The sequence below is a fragment of the Pseudochaenichthys georgianus genome, chromosome 19 (assembly GCF_902827115.2).
Source record: "Pseudochaenichthys georgianus chromosome 19, fPseGeo1.2, whole genome shotgun sequence".
Classification (NCBI taxonomy): Eukaryota; Metazoa; Chordata; class Actinopteri; order Perciformes; family Channichthyidae; genus Pseudochaenichthys; species Pseudochaenichthys georgianus.
Genome location: NC_047521.1, coordinates 8579846 through 8600447, shown reverse-complemented (window position 1 = coordinate 8600447; position 20602 = coordinate 8579846). Strand labels below are relative to the sequence as shown.

At 39.3% G+C, this 20602-nt stretch overlaps 3 protein-coding genes across 3 annotated transcripts in view; 2 read left to right on the top strand and 1 right to left on the bottom strand.

Moving 5' to 3' along the window:
* Window positions 1–115: 115 nt before the first annotated feature.
* On the top strand, window positions 116–3093 carry armc7 (armadillo repeat containing 7). Its single transcript, XM_034107572.1, has 3 exons — window positions 116–292; window positions 1554–1697; window positions 1780–3093. Exons 1-3 carry the CDS (start codon window positions 205–207, stop codon window positions 2124–2126), a joined length of 579 nt encoding a protein of 192 aa, XP_033963463.1. The 5' UTR covers window positions 116–204; the 3' UTR covers window positions 2127–3093.
* A 1550-nt stretch (window positions 3094–4643) lies between these two features.
* The window catches only part of acsf2 (acyl-CoA synthetase family member 2), a 47465-nt gene continuing 31506 nt past the window's right edge, over window positions 4644–20602 (bottom strand). Inside the window, exons 11-16 of the mRNA XM_034107417.2 lie at window positions 9933–10040; window positions 8933–9084; window positions 8695–8836; window positions 8173–8283; window positions 6256–6324; window positions 4644–4962 (exon numbers count right to left, since the gene is read on the bottom strand). Coding sequence (XP_033963308.1) covers window positions 4900–4962; window positions 6256–6324; window positions 8173–8283; window positions 8695–8836; window positions 8933–9084; window positions 9933–10040 — 645 coding nt within the window. The 3' untranslated portion in view covers window positions 4644–4899. The remainder of the gene's footprint in view (window positions 4963–6255; window positions 6325–8172; window positions 8284–8694; window positions 8837–8932; window positions 9085–9932; window positions 10041–20602) is intronic.
* Window positions 10071–20469, top strand: chad (chondroadherin). Its single transcript, XM_034107418.2, has 4 exons — window positions 10071–13937; window positions 17178–17347; window positions 17429–17581; window positions 18690–20469. The coding sequence occupies exons 1-3, from the start codon at window positions 13152–13154 to the stop codon at window positions 17577–17579; spliced, it is 1107 nt and encodes a 368-aa protein (XP_033963309.1). The 5' UTR covers window positions 10071–13151; the 3' UTR covers window positions 17580–17581; window positions 18690–20469.

Sequence of the window (20602 nt, the reverse complement as noted above, 5' to 3'; positions counted from 1 at the left end):
GTTTTATTTTATATTTAAAAAATAATTATGGTTATTTAAAAAAATGTTATAAAGTTGAAGGTTTAGCCGGAAACACGTAGTTGTACGGACACATTTAACAGACGGACCACAGTGTTATTCACAGTGCCAGTGCATAAGGGCAAGTTTGTGTTTCAGAAATAGTTTATTTATTATAGCTAGAGTTAATATAGTTAAGCTAATAACATGTGGAAGAAAGATTCGTCCGAGGGCTCTGACCGGTTTGAATATTTACAAACTCTGGTCACTGAGTTTCAGGACACAGACAGTGTAGGTAGGTACACTTTTGTCATTACTCAATGCAGTATGTTTATTAGGTTCATTTGAGAATCTCTTGAAAATAGAAAAAATCTCGTTGTTTATGTTGAAAGCACAATCCGTCATGTAAACAACAGGGTAACCACCTCCATCAATCAAACAACAGAATTAGACAATTGCTGTCAGTCTAGCACTGGAAAATTACTATAACCTATAAGTAAATCTAATCAAGTAGTTAGGGAATATTGTGAGTTACTTGTCTTCCATTGCACGTCCTCTATTCCCATTTGTTTCCCTTTGTATACCAAATGTCAGAGTCGAATACTGCACTTTTTACTCCTGCATTTATTTGACAGTGCAGCAGGATGGTCTGCATTGCATTACGATTTTGAGTAGTGTTAGGGGAGCAAAAGAAAATGATTTGAGTCACCTGTTCAACTGTATTTCCCTGGATGGATGTGGGTTAAGTTCTGGGTGGGCTGTGTCTGATGTGCCATTCTTCTTCAGTTTTGTTCATGTGCAGGTTCAGCTGCAGACAGTACGTAAGCACTTCGGCTATTGCCATGCAGTAGAAAGTTGATGGGAGTTTCAGAGGATTAGATATATATGATGATGGATGAAGTGATGATACAGATGTGTGTAGTGTAAAAGAGAGGACCGAGGACACTGCCCTGAGGGGCTCCAGTTGTTGTGGTGACTGTTGATGATGTTGTATTTTATGAGCCAGTGGCCTGTTTCTGAGGAAGATATGAACCCAGTGATGTTGAGATGGTAAATGTAACCTTTATTTTAACAATTTATTGTCGGAAATGTTGAATTAACAGAGTCTTTGATTTACTAAATCTAAATGAAGGATACATCCTTCTTTTGTTTCCACAACCTAATTGTTTCCACTGAGTTTGAACTTGTTCAACGCTTGTTAATATATACATTTCATTTCTGATGTGTTGTTTTGAAGCAAAAAGCTGGTTAAAAACATGGTGATTTTATTTAATGTACACACATCATTTGAACAAACATTAAACAAAATTGTAGTTGTTCCTACTTATAACAATACAGTTGAAAAATAAGGGTGTCACTGCTCTCTGGTGGACACAATCTGTAATGATGTGATTTCGAATACATGTTTGCATTTCTCTACTGTCTGCATCTTCTTGTTACTTATCAGCTAGTATGTATGTGTAGGATAAACTGATCTTGACTGTAATTTATTAAATGAATGTGTTCTTTTGAACTATTATTTGAACTTGCTTACATAACTTATTTCACATTTTCAGAGGCAAAGGAGCAGGTGCTGGCTAACCTTGCTAACTTTGCATACGACCCAAACAACATGGAGAATCTAAGGGAGCTCCAGGTGCCCGACCTCTTTTTGGACATGCTAACTGAGGACAATGCCAATTTTGTGGAATTTGGGATGGGTGCGTACAAATGATCATCTCCTTGTTTTCGCATTGTGCATACACTGTTTCCTCACTCTTCTCGTGTGTGTCATGTTCTCAGGGGGGCTGTGTAACCTGAGTATGGACCCTGAATGCCGAGACGTTATCCTGCAGAGCAACGGGATCAGTTTGGTCACAAATGGCCTGTCGAGCCAGAGAGAGGAGACAGTCCTGTCAGCCATCACTACACTGATGAACCTCACTACGCCCTCGTCACGCGCTGAGATCACTGATCCGGCCATCCTGCAGTGCATGCTGCGTTTCTCGCTCTCAGAGAGCCCCCGCCTGCGCAGCCTGGCCGCTGTGTTCCTGCAGGACTGCTGCAGTCAGGAGCAGGTGGCCCGGGCGGAGCAGCAGATGCAGGGGCAGCAGACTGCAGTCGGCATCCCGCTGCCCAAGGACGATTGATTTGTGAGAAGATACGTTTGCTCTCTATGAGAGTATAAGAGACATTTGACACTTTATGGCCCCACATATACACCTGCTGCAGGGATTGATGTTGGGTGAGCAGGTCTGTTCTTCTTCAAGGTTCTGGATCGGGTCAAGGTCAGAGCTCTGTGCAGACTAGTCATGTTCCTCTATATCAAACATTTCTTTATGGTGCTGGCTTTGTGCAAGGAGTACATTGTCCAGTTCAAAAGGAAGGATAGGAACTATGTTTAAGGGGATATTTTTGTTGACGAAAATATCAATTGATCCTTTATCCTCCATCAAATAGTTTTCATTCAAAGTTGAAGAATCCATAATCTGTTGAAACATTTTTTGTATTTGTTTACCTAAACAAATGCATTCCTCTGTTCAGTGTTAATGTGTTTTGCAGAATGAACAGTCTTTATTTTAAGAAGCATATACCGCTGTAGCAGTGTAGTACTGTTTAGTCAAAGCTACATTGTTTCTGTTTACAGACCCTGTGCTGTGTATGAACAGCTGATATATTCTGCTAGCACACACACAGAACAGATAGCTAGCACACATTTAAGTGTAGTGCCTTTTTCTCTCCAAAAGTGACTGGATAGTTTTTGCAGGGCTGTTTTGTGAGAGATGAATACAGTTGATAGCTAATTGCCTAGAAACAGCATGTGAAGAATGTAACTAAGTTGACTTGCATACGGTTGTATTCAAAGGGTCCAGAGACCACATCTCTTTTGTAATGCCAGATTCACTGACTGTAAGATCAACATCAGAACCTATTTCCCCCCAAAATGTACATTCCTTCTGCTCTGAAGTTATTTCCTAAGACCCAGGAAGGATGCTGGAGCATTATAGCCAACTAGTTGACTATTGAACTCTGTGCTCTCTGTAAGAATGTCATGTTCTATTACATTAAATTCCAACCCAAAAATATGTGAAGTGAAAAGTGTTAAATAAACCAAGAGCCACGAGAACTGTTTGTTTTTCTTCTGGGCTCTTAAGAGCTATTTCTGGGCCGAGTCCTTCAGGTCTAGACAGACATGCGATCCTGCTGCCCAGCGTCAGTTGGACTGCACATGTAGCCCGGGCAGACTCCAGAGGAAATTCTTTACAGCGTGGAGAGAGTGTGTGTGTGATACTCATTCATTGGAAATGCTACAAAGATCTCATTTTCATTAAGTGTGTGTGTGTGTGTTTCTCAATGGCACTCCAAGGGCTTAAGAGTTGAGCACCTGCCAGAGATCAATAAAATACCTTAATTCTTCCCGTAAAAAGAGAAACACCCACGTCTTGTTCTAATAATGTGGTACAAAGTTTATTTCAAGCTGATGTAAAAATATTTGAATAGCTTTTTGCAGGATAAAAAGGAGCTGTCGGGAACTCAGTGGCTCAACATCTACACAAATGACTGCACGGATATTCAGTGGTACAAAGGGTATTGTTAAAGAATCATTATTTGATATTGTATATTGTAAACAAATCCCAATATCCCATATTGTACTATGTTGTTTTTTTAGAATTTGCATATTTTCGACGTACTATGCCGAAGGTTGCATATTTTTTACAAACTATATTATATCGTTTATTTATTTTTTTCGACATACTATGTTGAATTTTCCATCGTTTCGGTATAGTATGTTGAGAGTATGCAAAATTCGTTTTTTTGCATAGTTTGTAGTACATAGACATACTTTACTATGTTGTTTTTTCTAATATTTTCGACATACTACACTGTCTTTTTTTCAGATTATTCGACATACTAGTATTTTCGACATAGTACAGTATACTATGTTGTTCTTTTGCATATTTTTGACATGTATAAAAAAAACATTGTATATTATGTCAACATTTTAGAAAAAACATCATAGTATAGTATTCTTTTCAGTCAGAAAAATTGCATCGTATAATATGTCCATGTGTGAAAAAATTGAATGATAAAGCATGTAGAGAAATATGCAAAAAAGTTATATTAAAGTATTTTTTAAAAAGAAAATTAAATTGAATAGGATACTGTAAAAAAAAGTCCTAATATTGTATGTCAAAAATTATGAAAAAACAGTCAAATTATAGAATGTTAAGTAAATCATAATATATGTCAAAACATTTTAGAAAAGTCATAGTATTGTACATCAAAAAATATAAAAAACGGCACAGTATAGAATGTAAACAAGTTGATAGTATGTCGAGAAAAGCATTGTTTGTATATATTTCAAAAGTCATAAAGTGTCATTGTCAAAATTCTAAAAAAGTATTGAACAATGCGTCATAAAGAGTCACGATAGTTATTCATAAAGAGTTCATTTTTACAGTTATTGAAGGCCAAAACATTTTTAGAAAAAGGCCTTGTATCATATGTAACAAAATCTAGTCATAAACAAGTCATATTCTACTATATCAAAGACAAGTGCTTCATAAAAGCATTGAAAAGCATGTACACTATAATTTGGTCATGGTAAGTTAAAAAAGTGTATTAATAATTCCAAAGTCTTAAGAAGTGAGCACCCGCCACAGCGATCAATAACATATCTTTATTCTTCCTGTAAAAAGAGAAACACCCACACCTTATTTTAATACCATGGTACAACGTTTATTTCAACATCATGTACAAATATTTGAATAGCTTTTTGCAGCATAAAAAAAGAACAACACTACAACCAGTTCTGCAGTGATATTCAGTATGCTAATATGTTCACATTTCCGGTTTTTCAGATGTTCTGATGGTTGGGTATGTTTGTGGGACATGAATTTCCACAGGAGTTACAGCAACAGTTCAGTTGTCCTTCTTCAGCCCGAGCTGCCGCTCCGCCTCCCCTCTCAGCAAATTCTTCTGGATCTGAAAGAAGAGTTTGCTGTGAGTTGTACTGAAGGAGAAGAGAGTGAATGGACCTTACCATTTAAACATTGTAAAATAATGAATAATAAAAACTGTTCCAAAAGTATCCGCCTTCAGGGATGGGACAGATGCAAATCTACAGAAAACCATTTGCTTTATTTTCATTATCGATTATAGACAAGCTGGTGTAACTTCGTCCAAAGGTGACAAAATCTGCCTCGAAACACAAATAATATGTTTTTAATGAGTGGCAGAATTGATGCAGATAAACGAAATAATTAAAGTAGAATTTAGTTGCAGCGCTCATGTTTTACGAGAATGTTGCACAATTTATCTAAATAGTTATCATTTTAATAAACAGTATTTAATTTCATCTTACTGTACACTATTTATATTTACATTCTGTTGTTGTATATATCATATTCCATTTACATGCATGTTGTATACTTGCACTATTTGTTTTATTTGTATTTTTGTATTTTATCATACAGTATAACTATGTTGCCTTGTTGGAGGAGCTCGGGTCAGAACATCTCCTACGCGGTAGCTTTGTGCGTATGACATTAAAACCTTTGAATCTTGAATCAAAGAGCTTTATGATAATGATAATGAATGATGAGATAGAATAAACAGAACATTTGGATTGATGGGATGATAAGCCTCAAGTATTCATCCCACATCATCAGTTTTCTCAGATTTACATCAAATATTGATGTATTTTATAACATTACATGATGTTAGAAAATGGCTTTAGTACTTTAGTGTGATGTCTTGTAATGGCTATAATATTCAATCTTCTTATCTAACTCTCCGCGACAGCAAATAATTTTTGTTCAAATGCTTTCGAGAGGTGGGATTCACATTTTCTGAGATATTAAGGAGTCACTTATTTATGGGACAAACTATTCTGCAGACCAGTGTTGACGATTTGTAGCCAGGACTCTTTGCAAGCACTGAGTGGATTCTCCTAAAAGTGGCTTTAGGCGGAGGGCTGGTTTGATCTGATACGCTGCTTTGGGACGGGGTCCGCCCCTCTGGGTGGGTGTAACAGAGCGCTGTGCGTGCAGACCACCTAGTAGCCCCTTCCCTCCTGTCTGAGGGCGCTCAGGGCAGCCTGTTCAAACACCATGTCTACAGTGAATGACTTCTAACTGCATCCCATGAGAGAAGCACAAGAACCTGAGGCCAGGTCTTGTGCTGGACAATAATTGATCACAGACTATGATAGATCTGGAAATGTAAACCTTGTTGGACATTGTCATTTATACATTTCTGGAATGTATGAGCTCTTACCTTTCCAGTGATGGTGAGCGGGTAGCTGGTCACAAAAAGTACGTAGCGGGGAATCTTGAAGTTTGCAATCTATAGGGAGAAGATGGAGAGAGTTGTTCAACATTTTTGGGAGGAAGAAATATCTTTAACCCTTGTTCCACACTATAAAACAGTTGCTCTAATATCCTTAAAGGGCAAACCTTCCTGAAACGGCTATAACATTTCATATATTAATAATATTGTTCACTTTTCACTGTCTTCAGTCATCATGATAACTACTTAGTATTCCTTGATTTCCCCAATTTTAACCCTTTAAATGTTAGTTTGTAAACAAAACTGTTGATTTTTGTATATATTAGGGGTGTAACGGTTCACAAACATTTTGGTTCGGTACGTACCTCGGTTTTTAGGTCACGGTTTGGTTCGGTACGTTTTCGGTACAGCAGAAAAAATGATCACAAAACATAACTTTTTTTTTTTTAATTATTATTAAACTGTGAATAATGTATTCACTCAAATAAATACAAAATATAATAAAATAAACATTAAGGTGCAGCATTTCGATGAACTGAAATAATCTGTATTTGAACTTTACTGTACTAGTACTCACAAAACATAAACTATTAGTTTTGGGTTTTTCATTATTATTAAACTATGAATATTCACTCAAATAAATATAAAATATAATAAAATAAACATTAAGGTGCAGCTTTTCGATTAACTGAAATAATCTGTATTTGAACTGTACTAGTACCTAAGCAGCCAGTTTGACATTAGGACTTGCTTGTCATTGTATTTTCATGTTTTTCGAAAGAAAAATGTACTTGTCCACATTGCTTGCCGAAAGGGCAGATCTGCTGGCACTAGCAATGTCTCCTGCTGTGGAGAAAACCCTCTCGCTAGGGACAGAGGTAGTAGCAGATACAGCCAGGTAGCGCTTTGCTAACATGGCAACATAAGGATATTTGCCGTTTGTAATAGCTTTGACTCGGTCTGAAGTTGTTGCGAGTGGTGGAGGCTTAAATGCTAATGGGAGTTGGGTTTGCACTTCAGTCTTTTGGTACCGGTGATATTCACGCTCGGGTGATGCCTTTTCAAATGAGTGTCAAGTTTGATGTATTGCCAGCCGCGTAACCATTTTTAGTTGAACAATGCCGACAAACAGCTTTGGTTCGGTCCACCTGTCTTTGTCCGTCATCCTTGTACGTAACTGCGAAACCAAAATGTTCCCAAACCGGAGACTTCAATGATGCTGGAGGATTTTCGAGCTCAACTTTATCTGCGTTCGCCATTTCGACAGTTCCTCAAATTACTGACTACATTTGAACGCATCCCTCTGACCAGCTCGTCCAATGAAATGACTTGCTCGCTCTGAATGCTGCGACGCAGCACCTGAGATTACTTCCAAGAAGTTGTTCACGTTCTCAATTGTTTACGTTTAACGTTATATGCGTTCGGTACACACGTGTACGGGTACGTGTACCGTTACACCCCTAGTATATTATATATATATATATATATATATATATATATATTCTTCTTGGGAAAATTTCTCCAGACTCTGGGATAGACTTCATATGTCAATGAATATAACACACCATGTGCCTGATGTGTATTTTCCACAGAGAGAAAAGAATAGAAATGACTCAATCTGGCGCTGAAGCCTGGAGAAAACATTGAAATCCCTTTGTAATACAATTGGGCTTTTATGCTTTAATGGCAATGGGATCAGAAGTTCAATGGGGAATTTTCTGTCGTATCCAGCTGTCTGTATAATCATACCTAGTTTATCCAAGACTCATTATAGGATGCTGATGTTTAACTTCCAAAACAGCCAAAATAAAGGACAAATCGAAAAGCCACACATGTCCAAAGTGAGGCACAAGGTTTAAATATGACATCTTATTATAACACATGATAAAGGACACTGGGCCTCACCTGTCCTTTGCAGTAAGCTTTGATTTCCTCTGCAGTGCAATCCTCTCCGTCTGCCAGTTTGATGCAAGCGCACACTTCTTCACCCAGCCGGGAATCCTCTACTCCAACCACCTGGGAGGAAAACAAAACAAATGTAGCTCTGCAGCAGCAAAAGAGAGAAGCATTGTTTCTGGTGCATCACAGACATTTTAACATTCTTATCTATTTTATTTTTGCTTTAGGTCGGGCATTAAACTGCTGTAGTATGTTGTCTTGTGTTGCATTTTGCCAGCAGAAAATGTAACACTACTATTACAGTAGACTACATCTTTTATTTTATTTTAACAGTACATAAATAACAAAAAGGTCAAAACCCTTAATACTTCCTGATAAAAAGAAATAAACTTAAGAAAAGTTAATTATATATACCTAATATAGACCTTATATATGCCTCTAACATGAAATACTTGAACTGGACAAAAGTGTGAATTCTTCTCTTTCCTTTAAATCTATGACTTTGTTTATGTCATGTTCTCTGCTCACCTGGGCCTCCTTGACTTTGGGGTGTGTGTGCAGGAACTGCTCGATCTCCGCGGGGTAAATGTTCTCTCCTCCTCTGATGATCAGGTCTTTGATCCGGCCCTCGATCTTACAGTAGCCAAATGCATCCAAGCTGCCGATATCTCTGCAGGGAACCTTCAAACATCAAAACTGGACGACATCATTGTGATTTAAACATTTTTAAATAAAAACAAGCTATACACCGACAGCTCCCTCTCACCCGGTCTTGTACCACCCGTCTTTAGAGATGCACTCGTCTGTTTTGGCCTGGTCCTCCCAGTACTCCAGCATCACGCAGTACCCTCGGATCATGAGCTCCCCCGTCTCCCCCAGCGGCATCACCTGTCCTGTGGTAGGGTTCACCACTTTAGCCTGTGGAACATACCGTTATATGTTAGTTATTTAATACACAAAGGAATTATGGTATGACAATCCATGTGTAGTGACGCATATCATTTGTATATATGTACATACACTCAGTTTCTACCTTTTTAGAAACAACTTTCTTTGCTTCCAGAACATCCTGAATTATTTGTGGCATTGATTTGAGCTTTAAATACTTCTTCTCGACTTTGTTACTTAAGATTTGTCAGCAGCAAATCTTTTGCTTTACACCGCACCTAAAGTGTTTTTCTTTGTCTAAGCTCATGAGAATAATGAGTGAAAATAGAAGGTATTTCTGAGTAACTCAAACATCAACTATCACTTGGACCACATTGTTTCCACAGTTCTGCTACATGACAAGTACTCAGAACTTTACACAAGTTAATCCAACAATATCACAGTGTCGTGGTTACAAGTTAAGTCCTATGTAACATTCAATACTTCACTTCAGTAAATGTACAAATCTTGTAACAAAATGTAATTCAAATATGAAAGTACTTGTTGGGTGGTAAAGGCCCTTTTTAGAGAGTTTGTATTATAATACGAAAATCTAATTATTTTAATATTACAACTGAGGCTTTAACACAAACAGCTTTTGGATGTTACAGCTGACGGAGTACATTTGACCTACTTTATGTAGTCATATTTGTATAAATGTGTTAGTTTGTTGTTAAGATTTTAATCTATGAAGTAACTAAAGTTGTTGAACAATTGTATGAGTTAGACTCTTCTGAGGTGTTGTGGAAAGAAGTAACATAATATGGAAAATACTCAAACCTCAAAACCTTATTTGACTGGTACTGTAATAATGTATTTGTACATGATGTCTGACGTACCTCCAAGTGGTCGAGGATGCAGCCGGCGGTCTCAGACTTCCTCTGCAGGTTGTCTGTCGGGAACCCGCAGAACGTGACAGGGCTGTTCTCTGTGGTGCCGTATCCAATCTGTCAATCACAAAAAAATATTATTCTTATTAATATTAATAACTTTGTTTACATGGCTCCTTTTATACACAAAACGATACATTAAAAGTTAACACAATAGCACACAAAGATATAATAAAAGATCCAGTGAAAAGGCAGACAAATAAAAATAGTTCTTCCTTTAATTTCTAAAATGTCTTCAGTGCTTGCATATGTTATCATGTTGTACAGTACACGGTTTCAAAAACACATCATAAAGGCACGCAGGATCAACAAACAACCAAGTGTTTGGCATTTGTTCCTACAGCACTACTCAAATGATTAATCGCCTTACAAAATGGTTACAGATATTTATTTTTGACCATCACCATATTTACTCAACTTCCTTACTTAAATATGACTGTTTTTGAGACTTCCTGCTTGTGCTTTACATTATTACAAAGGAAATGATTGAGCTTTCTCCAGAGAGATGTGTTGCTGTGCTCAGAGAGGGATTTTAATAGCGGAGAACTTTACCTGGAAAATCTGGGAGGAGATGATATTCCCATTAAAATGTTAGATTTGTTAAGTAAACTCTAGATTCCAGTATCCTGTGTGGGTCCGTCCATCTCATAAGTGCAGCACCTGAATCTGACCCGAGCAGCTTTCCAAAGTCCTGCTGCAATTGCTATAATTGAAGTTACTCAATCCTCTGAAACCTGGGAGCACCTTAAAGCAATACACCTTTCAAATGATGTTTTTATATAAACCAGTAGTGTGTTAGAATTCTTAAAGACAACTTGTCTCCAGAATCCAAAAACAAAGAGAGGTTTTGTTAAATTAAAGTCAATCAGGTCGGTTTAAAGGGGCCCTATTATGGTTTTGAGTGTTCCCTTTCCTAGTGTGTTATATAGCTTTTAGTGCATGTCAATGGTCTGAAAAGGCTCAAATCCCTGTGTTCCCTCCAGAGGGAGTTTCTCTCCCACACACTCCCCCCCCCCCCTGCCTGAAACACCTCCATTGGACTCCTTTGTTTACTTCAGTAACATAGTGACATCACCATGTAACACTCACGCTTCTATTGGCTAGCGCTCAAACACATTGTACATGTTAGGCTAAGAGGGTGACCAATCACAACAGAGCCGGCCAGCTAACCAATCAGAGCAGACTGGGCTCTGGTTTCAGACAGAGGGTGAAAAGAGCTGCTGCAGCACAGGCAGTATGAGAAGAATAAAGAGCTTTTTGAACATTAAAACATTGAAACATGTCACAGGGCAGGCACTACATACTGATATGAACCTGAAAATGAGCACAACAGGGCCCCTTTAACAAAAGAAAACTATATCAAAGCATCTGTTTTACAGCTATGCGTAAGATTGTTATCAGAATGCAGATGTTTGGTAAGTAGTGAACATATGATGGGATAAAAAAGACTTGGAATGTAGTGTACGAGTTGTGTAACAGTTCCATAATGGATTTTTTAAAATATAATTTTGCTGCTATTAAAAGCGTACGCAATTGTTTTCAATGTTTTTTGATAATTCGCTCATCGTGAAGGAATGCGATAAATAACTAACTTTTCCTCAATAATTCAAGGTAACAAGAGGTGTGAATAATTGATACAAAAATAGTCATTTTGGGGGTGAAGTATTCCTTTAAGTACTCACAGGTTTGCCTGAATGGACCATTACATAATACCGCACTCATTTCAAAAAAAATAATTCACAGAGGAATGTAAAGTGGCATTTAAAGACTTTCCTTTGCAAGTATCTTTCTGCAATTGTTAGGACCTGAAACAGCATCTCACTGCTGGCCAGGCATCTGGAGACTATTATGGCTTATAAAGCAGCTGCACAGGAGCGGCTCCTTTCCTGCCACCGCAGACTGAAAAACAATAGAGACGTCTGGCGCCGCACACATCGAGTCTGACCTGCCACGTTGGGAGACTTCCACCTGTAAACTAACTCGAGAAGAGCAGTCTGGTCATGATCCTGGAATCTGGATATGATACATTGAAAAAGGAATATTTCCATTTATAAAAATAATAAGTTAAATATAGCAAGGCTCTAACATTTTGAGCTATTTTTTTATGATTCTGCGAGTAGCAGACAGCAGCTTAATTACTGTACTGAACATTTACAATAATTCAGACTTTTATGCATGAATACAAATGGTGTTCTTGAGGAAGCGTGCATGTTCTAAAGCCTCTTTGCAACGTATTCGAAAAGCAAGTAAATGCATGTAAAAAACAAAACATGCATTTCTTCTTTAAATATTATTTTATTTTTGTTGAGATCAATTCATTTGAAAACATATTAAAAAATTCTTATGGGCTTTATGGAGACATGGTCTACAAAACGTTTTTGAGTAATATCCTCATTATTTTAGCAAAAGTATGGCTAAGAGAAGAAAGAGATACATCTGCCTGTATGTCCCCGGGCGCTGTGCACTAGCTGCCCACTAGTGGCTCCTGGTGCGAGACTCCTGGTGCGAGACTCCTGGTGCGAGACTCCTGGTACTAGACTCCTGGTGCTAGGATGGGTTCAAAGCAGAGAACACATGTCACTGTGTGTGCTGTGTGCTCTGCATGTGAGACCATTAAAGAGGGTTTCATCCCTCCCATTCTATACAGTATCTATAGAGCAGAAAATCGTTTTATTAAATCGAGTTATTCTATATTGATAAATCTATATTTGTTGACAACTCTCGGACTAAGCATGTGTAATTCTCTCATCATTGATCAGTTTATCAGAAAGTCAGTCCTTCCTTGGTGTTTTGCAGAAATGCAGCAGAGAGTGAGCCTGTGTCCGTGTCGTCCTCCTGCTCACTCAGGGTTAAATTCTCACAGACACTTGACTTCCTCTTGCAAACCTCTCACTCCAACACTCTGGCAAGCCCTCCTGGTTTTTTTTTCCTCAAGTAAATGTTATAAATAGTGCTGTGTGCTCTGTTGACAGGCCATCCTCCTCTCACAGTGCATCGCCCACCTTCGCTCGGTCCCTCACCTTCTCTCTGCGTCTGATTCTCCCTCAACACAAACAGCTCTTCTTACTCAGAGATCTTCTATTGGAGACTTTGCACAGGACCATCAGCGTGTTCTGCTTCTGCTACATGACCGGAAAACATTCTTACTAAACCAGCGAGTTCGTCAGCATGCGTTGTGTGAGCTGGTTGCTGTTTGGGACCTCCATCCTGGTCCTGGGCCTCGCGGTGCAGGGAGCCCCGGGCCAGTGCCCAAACCTGTGCCACTGCCACGGGGACCTTCAGCATGTGATCTGTGACAGCGTGGGGCTGAAGAAGATCCCCCGGGTGTCTGAGGTCACCCGCCTGCTGAACCTGCAGAGGAACAGCCTGGGCAGCATCCCCACGGGGGCCTTCACCGACAGCAGGGGCCTCATCTCTCTGCACATGCAGCAATGCCAGCTGAGGGAGATCGGGTCCCAGGCCTTCAAGGGGCTGAAGAAGCTCATCTACCTCTACCTGTCCAACAACCAGATCAGCGGCCTCAAGCCCGGGGCCTTCGATGACTTGACGGAGCTCACCTACCTCTACCTGGATGGGAATCAGATCAGCGACCTCGCCAAGGGCGTCTTCTCCCCCATGATCAACCTCTTCATCCTGCAGCTGGACGACAACCGGCTCCGGGAGCTGCGGCCGGGGACCTTTACGGGGGCCAAAAACCTGCGCTGGCTGCACATGAGCGGAAACGAGCTGACCACGCTGCTGCCAGGCTCTCTGGCAGAGGTGGAGAATCTGGCTATATTCCACCTGGAGAGGAACAGGCTGTCCACCTATCCCATCGCGGCGATGAGCAAACTGCGCGTGGTGGAGGAACTGACGCTGGGGAAGAACCCCATGAAGACCATCCCAGACATCGCCTTCCAGAGCTTTGGGCGCTACATGGAGAAGCTACACCTGGACAACATGGGGCTGGAGAAGGTCAGTCTGTGGGTTACTGGGTATTTACTAGACTAGACTTTAAGGTGAGATACTGAGCCTGCCTTATAGATATGTTTTCCTTAGATTGTATATTTAAACATAATAACTTTAAAAGTAATCATCTAGGGAAGTTTCATGGTGATACATTTGAGATGAAAAAACGTTTAAAATCAGTTCATCTCATGAAAAGGTCTCTATGCTTTAGTGTCTGTCTTCTTCATATTAGTTTATTTGTTTTGGTCTGGCAAACCAGTGTCCACCATATTCCATCAGCATATATACATGAATGGGCACGCCAACGATCCACGCCCCCTTATCTGCAGCCAACAGCATCACACAGGGCCTACATGTGTGTGACTGGATGCTTCTACAGTATAGTTGGCTTATGTCATCCTGCTTCATCTCTATTTGGCTGGATCGATAGTCAGATCTATTTTGACCGGACAAACACTACACTATCGCTCATGAAATTCTGTTTCATGAAACATGTTTTAAAGGGTATGATCACATAAAATTGTTGGTGTATAGTCATATAAATCGTTTTGGTTTTATGTCTGAAGCTTTCTCCAACAACCTCCATTTTGCTGCTTTACTCTATTTAATAGGATTGAATATCTTTGGGCTGCTAAATGTCATATTTCAAAAATGTAACTTGAACAATCTTTTATATGCAAAAAGTATAATTGATTTAGAACATGTTAAGAATAAATAAAATAAAAAAACAGTTCAATTAGATAATAAAAAGATTTATAGGCAATAAAACAAAACATCTAGCAAACATATGCATTAAATCAAACTCTCAATAAACAATATGTATTTTGCGGGGGAATTTGGGTGAACCGAACCTTTAACTTTTAATACGTAAGGCGGCTACAAGGCACTTCATAATTGTACTTCCATAAGACACTGAAGCTGATGTCTTCCAAGATATCCAGGATCCATTTGATAGATCCATCTATAGAAAGGCAGCTAGCAAGTGCCAAGGCTGTTTCCATAATTAAAAAAAAGTGTGCGTCTTATTCAGTTAAGCTCCAACATTTGATGCGTTCTTCCTTGGCCCATGCTACTTCAAATCGAGCCAGAACTTTTCCCGTTATCCTGCTGACAAACAAACCAAACTGCAAAACAACCCTGGTGGAGGTAATAAATCCAAACTCATGAACACTAAAATCTGCCACATATTGACGTTTGACTCTTAGCCAGGGTTTGAGTTTTTATCACGACATGATGTTCAGATATCAGAAACACGAGACACATGTTTCCAGCCTGTACAACATCCATCCATTCCACCATATGCTACACAGCTTCAGTATGAGCGTACATACAGTACGAGCTCTATGCTATACCACACATTCTCAGACATTCCTGAGTGCACATTTGCTTCATGCTTGAGGTTAATCCAATATTTGAGTGTACCTGTGCCACGGTATGGAGTAAAACAACAACCTTCTCACGCTGGGACTGTGTGAGAGCCAGGTGGAAGCAGCAGGAAAAAAAATAAAAAAAATTAATTAAAAACAATTTTCCAGCAAAATGCAGATATTTTTAGAGTCGTTTTGTTTGCTGGACCTCCGCCAAGCATGTCTGAGTCTAATTATTACACTAGTGTTATTTTCAGCAAGGTGTGTTCTCTACTTTCAGCGAGAGGGTCTTGTAAACAGGTCAGGAGGGGTGAGAGGAGACAGGTAAATAGAGGCAGGGTGCTCCACAGTGCATGAAGAGGAGTATTTTTAGCTTACCATCGCCCCAGTTGAATGGACAATTGGGCCCTTTGCAAGCCTTCCTGGCAAAGAGGGAGACGACAGAGAGCGAACACACCCCGGCCATTCTGGAAGTCATCCATCTTCCATTGCTTCAAAATACCAGAGCCTGGGCTGCTCGTCGCTCTTCAGTGGAAATTTACAAACAGCCTCATCTCCTCCAGGCTCGCATGAAACAGCCCTTCAAAGCTCGGCTCCTCTCCCTCTTCCTTCACAAACCTTGACACGCTGAGATGGGTTCACCTCGCACCTCTCTGAAGCTTTTAGCACCCTCGCAGTCTCAGGTGCTCATGATGTCGAAGCAGGGGCAAAACGCAGGGCAGTGACCGTCAGTGTTTACATAAGTGCTGCTGCAGAAGGAAGGATGAGAGGAGGCTTTCATGCTAGAGAAACAGTGGAGAGATTCCCCAACTCTGGTTTGACTGACACACACAAGGATATGTGTTGGTCTGTGTGAAGCATGATTATATCAACACTGCATGCACTATACGCTCAGAACTACAATAGCTTTAAGGAAGGTTTGCATCGATTCATGTACTTTTTTCCAATGTTTTATCCCAAGATCAATGTCCACATGCTAGAAAGTGTCCTTAGGAAACAAACGTAATCAAAAATGCTCCCTATGGCCATGCCAGCACCTTGCATGGTAGCTGACTGCTTATAGGGCCTACATTGGAATGATCATATGATAAGATGGTGCTATAAAAATTCAGCCATTCACAAAAGATAAACTAGAAAACACCATTCAACAGTGTTCAGATCTTCACCAGGAGTTTCCCCCTCTACCGTTCCAAACAAAAGGAGTTGAATCTCACTCAACTGTCGCTCCCAGCTTCCTTACAGTCAAGATGGCCGCCAAGGCATAGAAAAACTAGATTTAAACACCTCATATTATGTCTAACTTTAGTCAATAAGAACATATCTTATTTATAATATACCTGCAGCAGCTCCCATTCAACATGAGATAAAAAGTTTCTACGCATGTCTGTTTTTAACAGACAAAATGTGGCCTCCAATACACTAAGCAATGCTCGTTTTTTAGCATTTTGCTAATTGTCGATCACTTGCGTCCCCTACCTACCAGTTAAGAGGAGAAAGCAGTCATCGATAAATAAAACAGTCAGAAAACCTTTATCTTTTTATAATCTACAGAAACCAGAAGAGTTCATTGAGCATACAGTCACTGACTGATGGGCCCTACTGTATGCAAGATTAGCAAGTACACACACACACACACACACACACACACACACACACACACACACACACACACACACACACACACACACACACACACACACACACACACACACACACACACACACACACACACACACACACACACACACACACACACACACACACACACACACACACACACACACACACACACACCGCAAACCATTATGCTAGCATGCATGACGTTTTTGTTTATGTAAGCCAGGCGTAATGGTTTTTGTAATGTCTCTTTTTGTTCTAGTTCTCTGACGGTGCGTTCACTGGTGTGACTGCAATCAAGACACTGAACCTGGACAACAACAAGCTAAAGTCCCTTCCCAAAAGCCTGCATTTAAGCAGCATCGCCATCACCAACCTGACCCTCACGAACAACCCGTGGGGCTGCACGTGCCAGCTAGCTCCATTGCGGAGGTAAGAGATGCACCTTAAAAACAAGACGATACAGCCTCACTGGCAGCTCAAACTTAACTCTCTTCTCGTGTCTACTTGCAGGTGGATGGACTCTAGTCGCAATCGTCCAGAGGCAGTGTGTGCATCTCCCCCTCAGCAGAAAGGAAAGCAAGTGAGAGACAGCACCGCCTTGAGTGGCTGCAAAGTCAAGTCAAAGAAAAACAAAAAGGGCCGACGTAACTCGCAGCAGTAGAGGTAACTGCCACCTGACTCTACATCATCATTTCCACATCTTACAAACTGACCTGATCAACTATTTAAAGATAATCAGCAACTCTTTATTATAATTGAATAATCGTTTGTAGTCATTTTGAAGAGAAAAAAAAGGTAAAAACGATCTGATTCCATGAGTACTTTCTGGTTCTCACACTTTTCTATGACATTCGACTGAATAACTTGAGTTTTCGACAGATAATTACATTTTTAGGATGCCATCTTGGGTGTAGGGAAACACTCCAACATTTGTTTACCATTCCCTAAAATGTAATGGACCCAAATATCTAATCTTGTAACCAAGAAAAAAATCAATGAAAATAGAAGTTGCAGACCTAAACTATTGACAATATAAGACTAAAGCCAGAAGAAGATTAGTTTAGCATGAGGACTAAAAGAACCCTAGTCACACAGGGAGTTGTGCTTGAACATTTATTAGCTAAGATCAAATATGGAACATTTATATGAGCGAGCTTTTTTAAAGTTTAAGAGGTTTTTTTCTAAACCTCTTAAACCCTCATTAGATGATGAATGGGGTGGGTAGTTTAGCATTGCTGTCTTCCATGAAACTACCACTAGGAGTCAGCAAAGAGAAATATGTTCAAATCTTACAAATAGGACCCTTGAAATGGTACTTTAAAATCAGTATAATTAATATAAATAATATGTTTTTGAAAACTTCCCTTGGACATATGTGACTGGAAGCACTTGACCTATGAGGTTAAATGAAAGTGAAGTTAAAGGCTGGGAAGTGACACCCTCACTGATAGCTGATGCCTGTGGTGCAGTTATGTTCCTCTCGTTGAGTGCTTAATCAGATGCTGGGATGGTTTGGTGTGAAGGTTTTCCGGTGCGATGCGATTTTGGATCAGACGCTACCACATGAGGTTTAAGTTAGTGTTGGAGTGGGCGGCAGTAGGCTTTGCATGATGCAGTTTTTTCCCTCCTCTCTCTCTCTAACCACAGAACTGTGTGTCCCGCCCTGTGTCCCCAGCTTAACTTTTCCGTGTTGGCCCTGGGGTTCAGTACACAGAGTCCAGGTCATGGGGTCTGTGTTTCATTTGGCTATCCATTTTGTGTCTTTCCACAGGAGACGCTGAAGAGGAGCCTGTCCAGGTGACTGGCTACACATGCAACTAAAAGAAATGCTGACTCATTATACTTCAAAGCTGTCCCTCTATTCATCTGCCAAATATTGTCCCTAGTGTACACACAGACAAAAACATTCTTATTTACCTTTGCTCTCCGTCTGTGGCGCTCACACCGGACAAATTAAGAACTTTATAGACCTGAGACATAACTTTACATGTGTTTTCCTTCATTTATATAAAAGAAGCACACATAAGAATGAACTAGAAATGTGCAACATCCAGGTTACCAACAAAATAAAAGATGCATTTGTGTATTTGAATGCTACAAAAAGCACTAAAGACAAACATCTTGTCTTTTATTTCTGGTTCAGAGAACAGGATACATGGTGAAAATGAGAATATTTGAATGCTTGCCTTGAGGATAACTTAAAGTCTTAGTTAGCATGAAACTCAAACTAAATAAGCTAAAAGGAAATGCTCAACATTTTAAGATAAAGGCTTTATCACTGTTTTACAGAGAGTGAGATTAAGCTACAGCTACTGGTTAGCTTAACACAAAGACTGTAAACATTGGGATACAGCTAGCCTAGCTTGTTTGCGATATGACAAAATACCCCAGCAATACCTGAAAACCTACGTTATCAACATAAACAAATACCTTGTTAAATTAAAACATATTATGAAATGAACTAAACTCTTTATCTTTGATTCATTATTGATATACAAAATAATGAATGTCCGTTATTTCAACACAGTCTCACAGCATTTCGTGTTATAGTCACAAAATGAATCTATTGATTTGTGTTCACCAACACGATTTTCGCATTTTTTTCGTGTCACAATTTAAAATAAAAGGGATGGTTAGGCTTAGGGTAAGATATTGAGTAAGAAAATGTTTTTATGAACCACACAGCTTCTGGTCTTCCAAGACCCGACTGGACAAAAAGACGTGGTGCAGGCACGAAACATAATACCAATAGAAATACATTGCTTTTAAAATCGTTCTGTATGACACGAAAAAAATGTGAAAGTCGTGTTGGTGAACACGAATCAATAGATTAAATAAATGTCGTGACTACAACACGAAATGCCGTGAGACTGGGTCGGTTATTTTGGCGGTTACCTGCATTACCCTTGGCTCCACAAAAGATTAGGAGGCAGAGAAATACCTTAGTGTCACTCAAACAGGTATCAACAATTGGTTATCCTCTTTTCTACTTTATGATTTTATTTTTAAACCCACATTGCCTGGGAACATTAACAATACTTTGTAAAAGTGACCAAAAAATAAATAAAAAAGAGATAAAGAATACTTATTTCTTAAAGAGGTTTAAGTGTGAAATATGTGGATAGAATTATAGTGTGAATCACAGGACACAATTATCATATTTTCTCTTTCTCTTAGTGCCATCTTCCCTGTATGATGGTTTTGTATTACCCCAAATAGACTAAAACTGTATATAGTTTGTATTTGGCACGGCTAAGAATGTAGACAACAAAAAGTTAATCCGAAAAGATGATTGCGTTGTGTTATGTTGTGTTTACTATAAAGCAGAAATATAATATATATACTTTACCTTTATTTAAAGTGTAAGAAAAAGTAAATAATTTCCTGCAATATGTTACCGACTGTTGCCTTTATGCATTATAGCCTAATGTGTATTCAATATCTTCACAGTTCCTTGACTTTTGGAAGGGTTACCATCCAATAAACCTTTTACCAAATCATGCCTTCTGTTTGTCTTAAATATACACTTATTTTTAAGATGTCTAACAGGACTTACCTATATTCATACTTTTGCTCAATCTAATGGGCTTTTCTTAATGATTTGTCTCTCCCTAGTGTGTGAAAGCTGAATAGTTTTTGGGAACTTAAACTGAATTTCTGATCACAGTTGTTTTGATTTATATT

Excerpts from the sequence above, each read along its gene's own strand:
- armc7 (XM_034107572.1), top strand. The coding sequence starts at position 205 with ATGTGGAAGAAAGATTCGTCCGAGGGCTCTGACCGGTTTGAATATTTA. Across the intron at positions 293-1,553 it reads TCAGGACACAGACAGTGTAG|AGGCAAAGGAGCAGGTGCTG; the intron begins GTAGGTACACTT and ends TCACATTTTCAG. Across the intron at positions 1,698-1,779 it reads TTTTGTGGAATTTGGGATGG|GGGGGCTGTGTAACCTGAGT; the intron begins GTGCGTACAAAT and ends TCATGTTCTCAG.
- chad (XM_034107418.2), top strand. The coding sequence starts at position 13,152 with ATGCGTTGTGTGAGCTGGTTGCTGTTTGGGACCTCCATCCTGGTCCTG. Across the intron at positions 13,938-17,177 it reads ACAACATGGGGCTGGAGAAG|TTCTCTGACGGTGCGTTCAC; the intron begins GTCAGTCTGTGG and ends TTTTTGTTCTAG. Across the intron at positions 17,348-17,428 it reads CAGCTAGCTCCATTGCGGAG|GTGGATGGACTCTAGTCGCA; the intron begins GTAAGAGATGCA and ends GTCTACTTGCAG.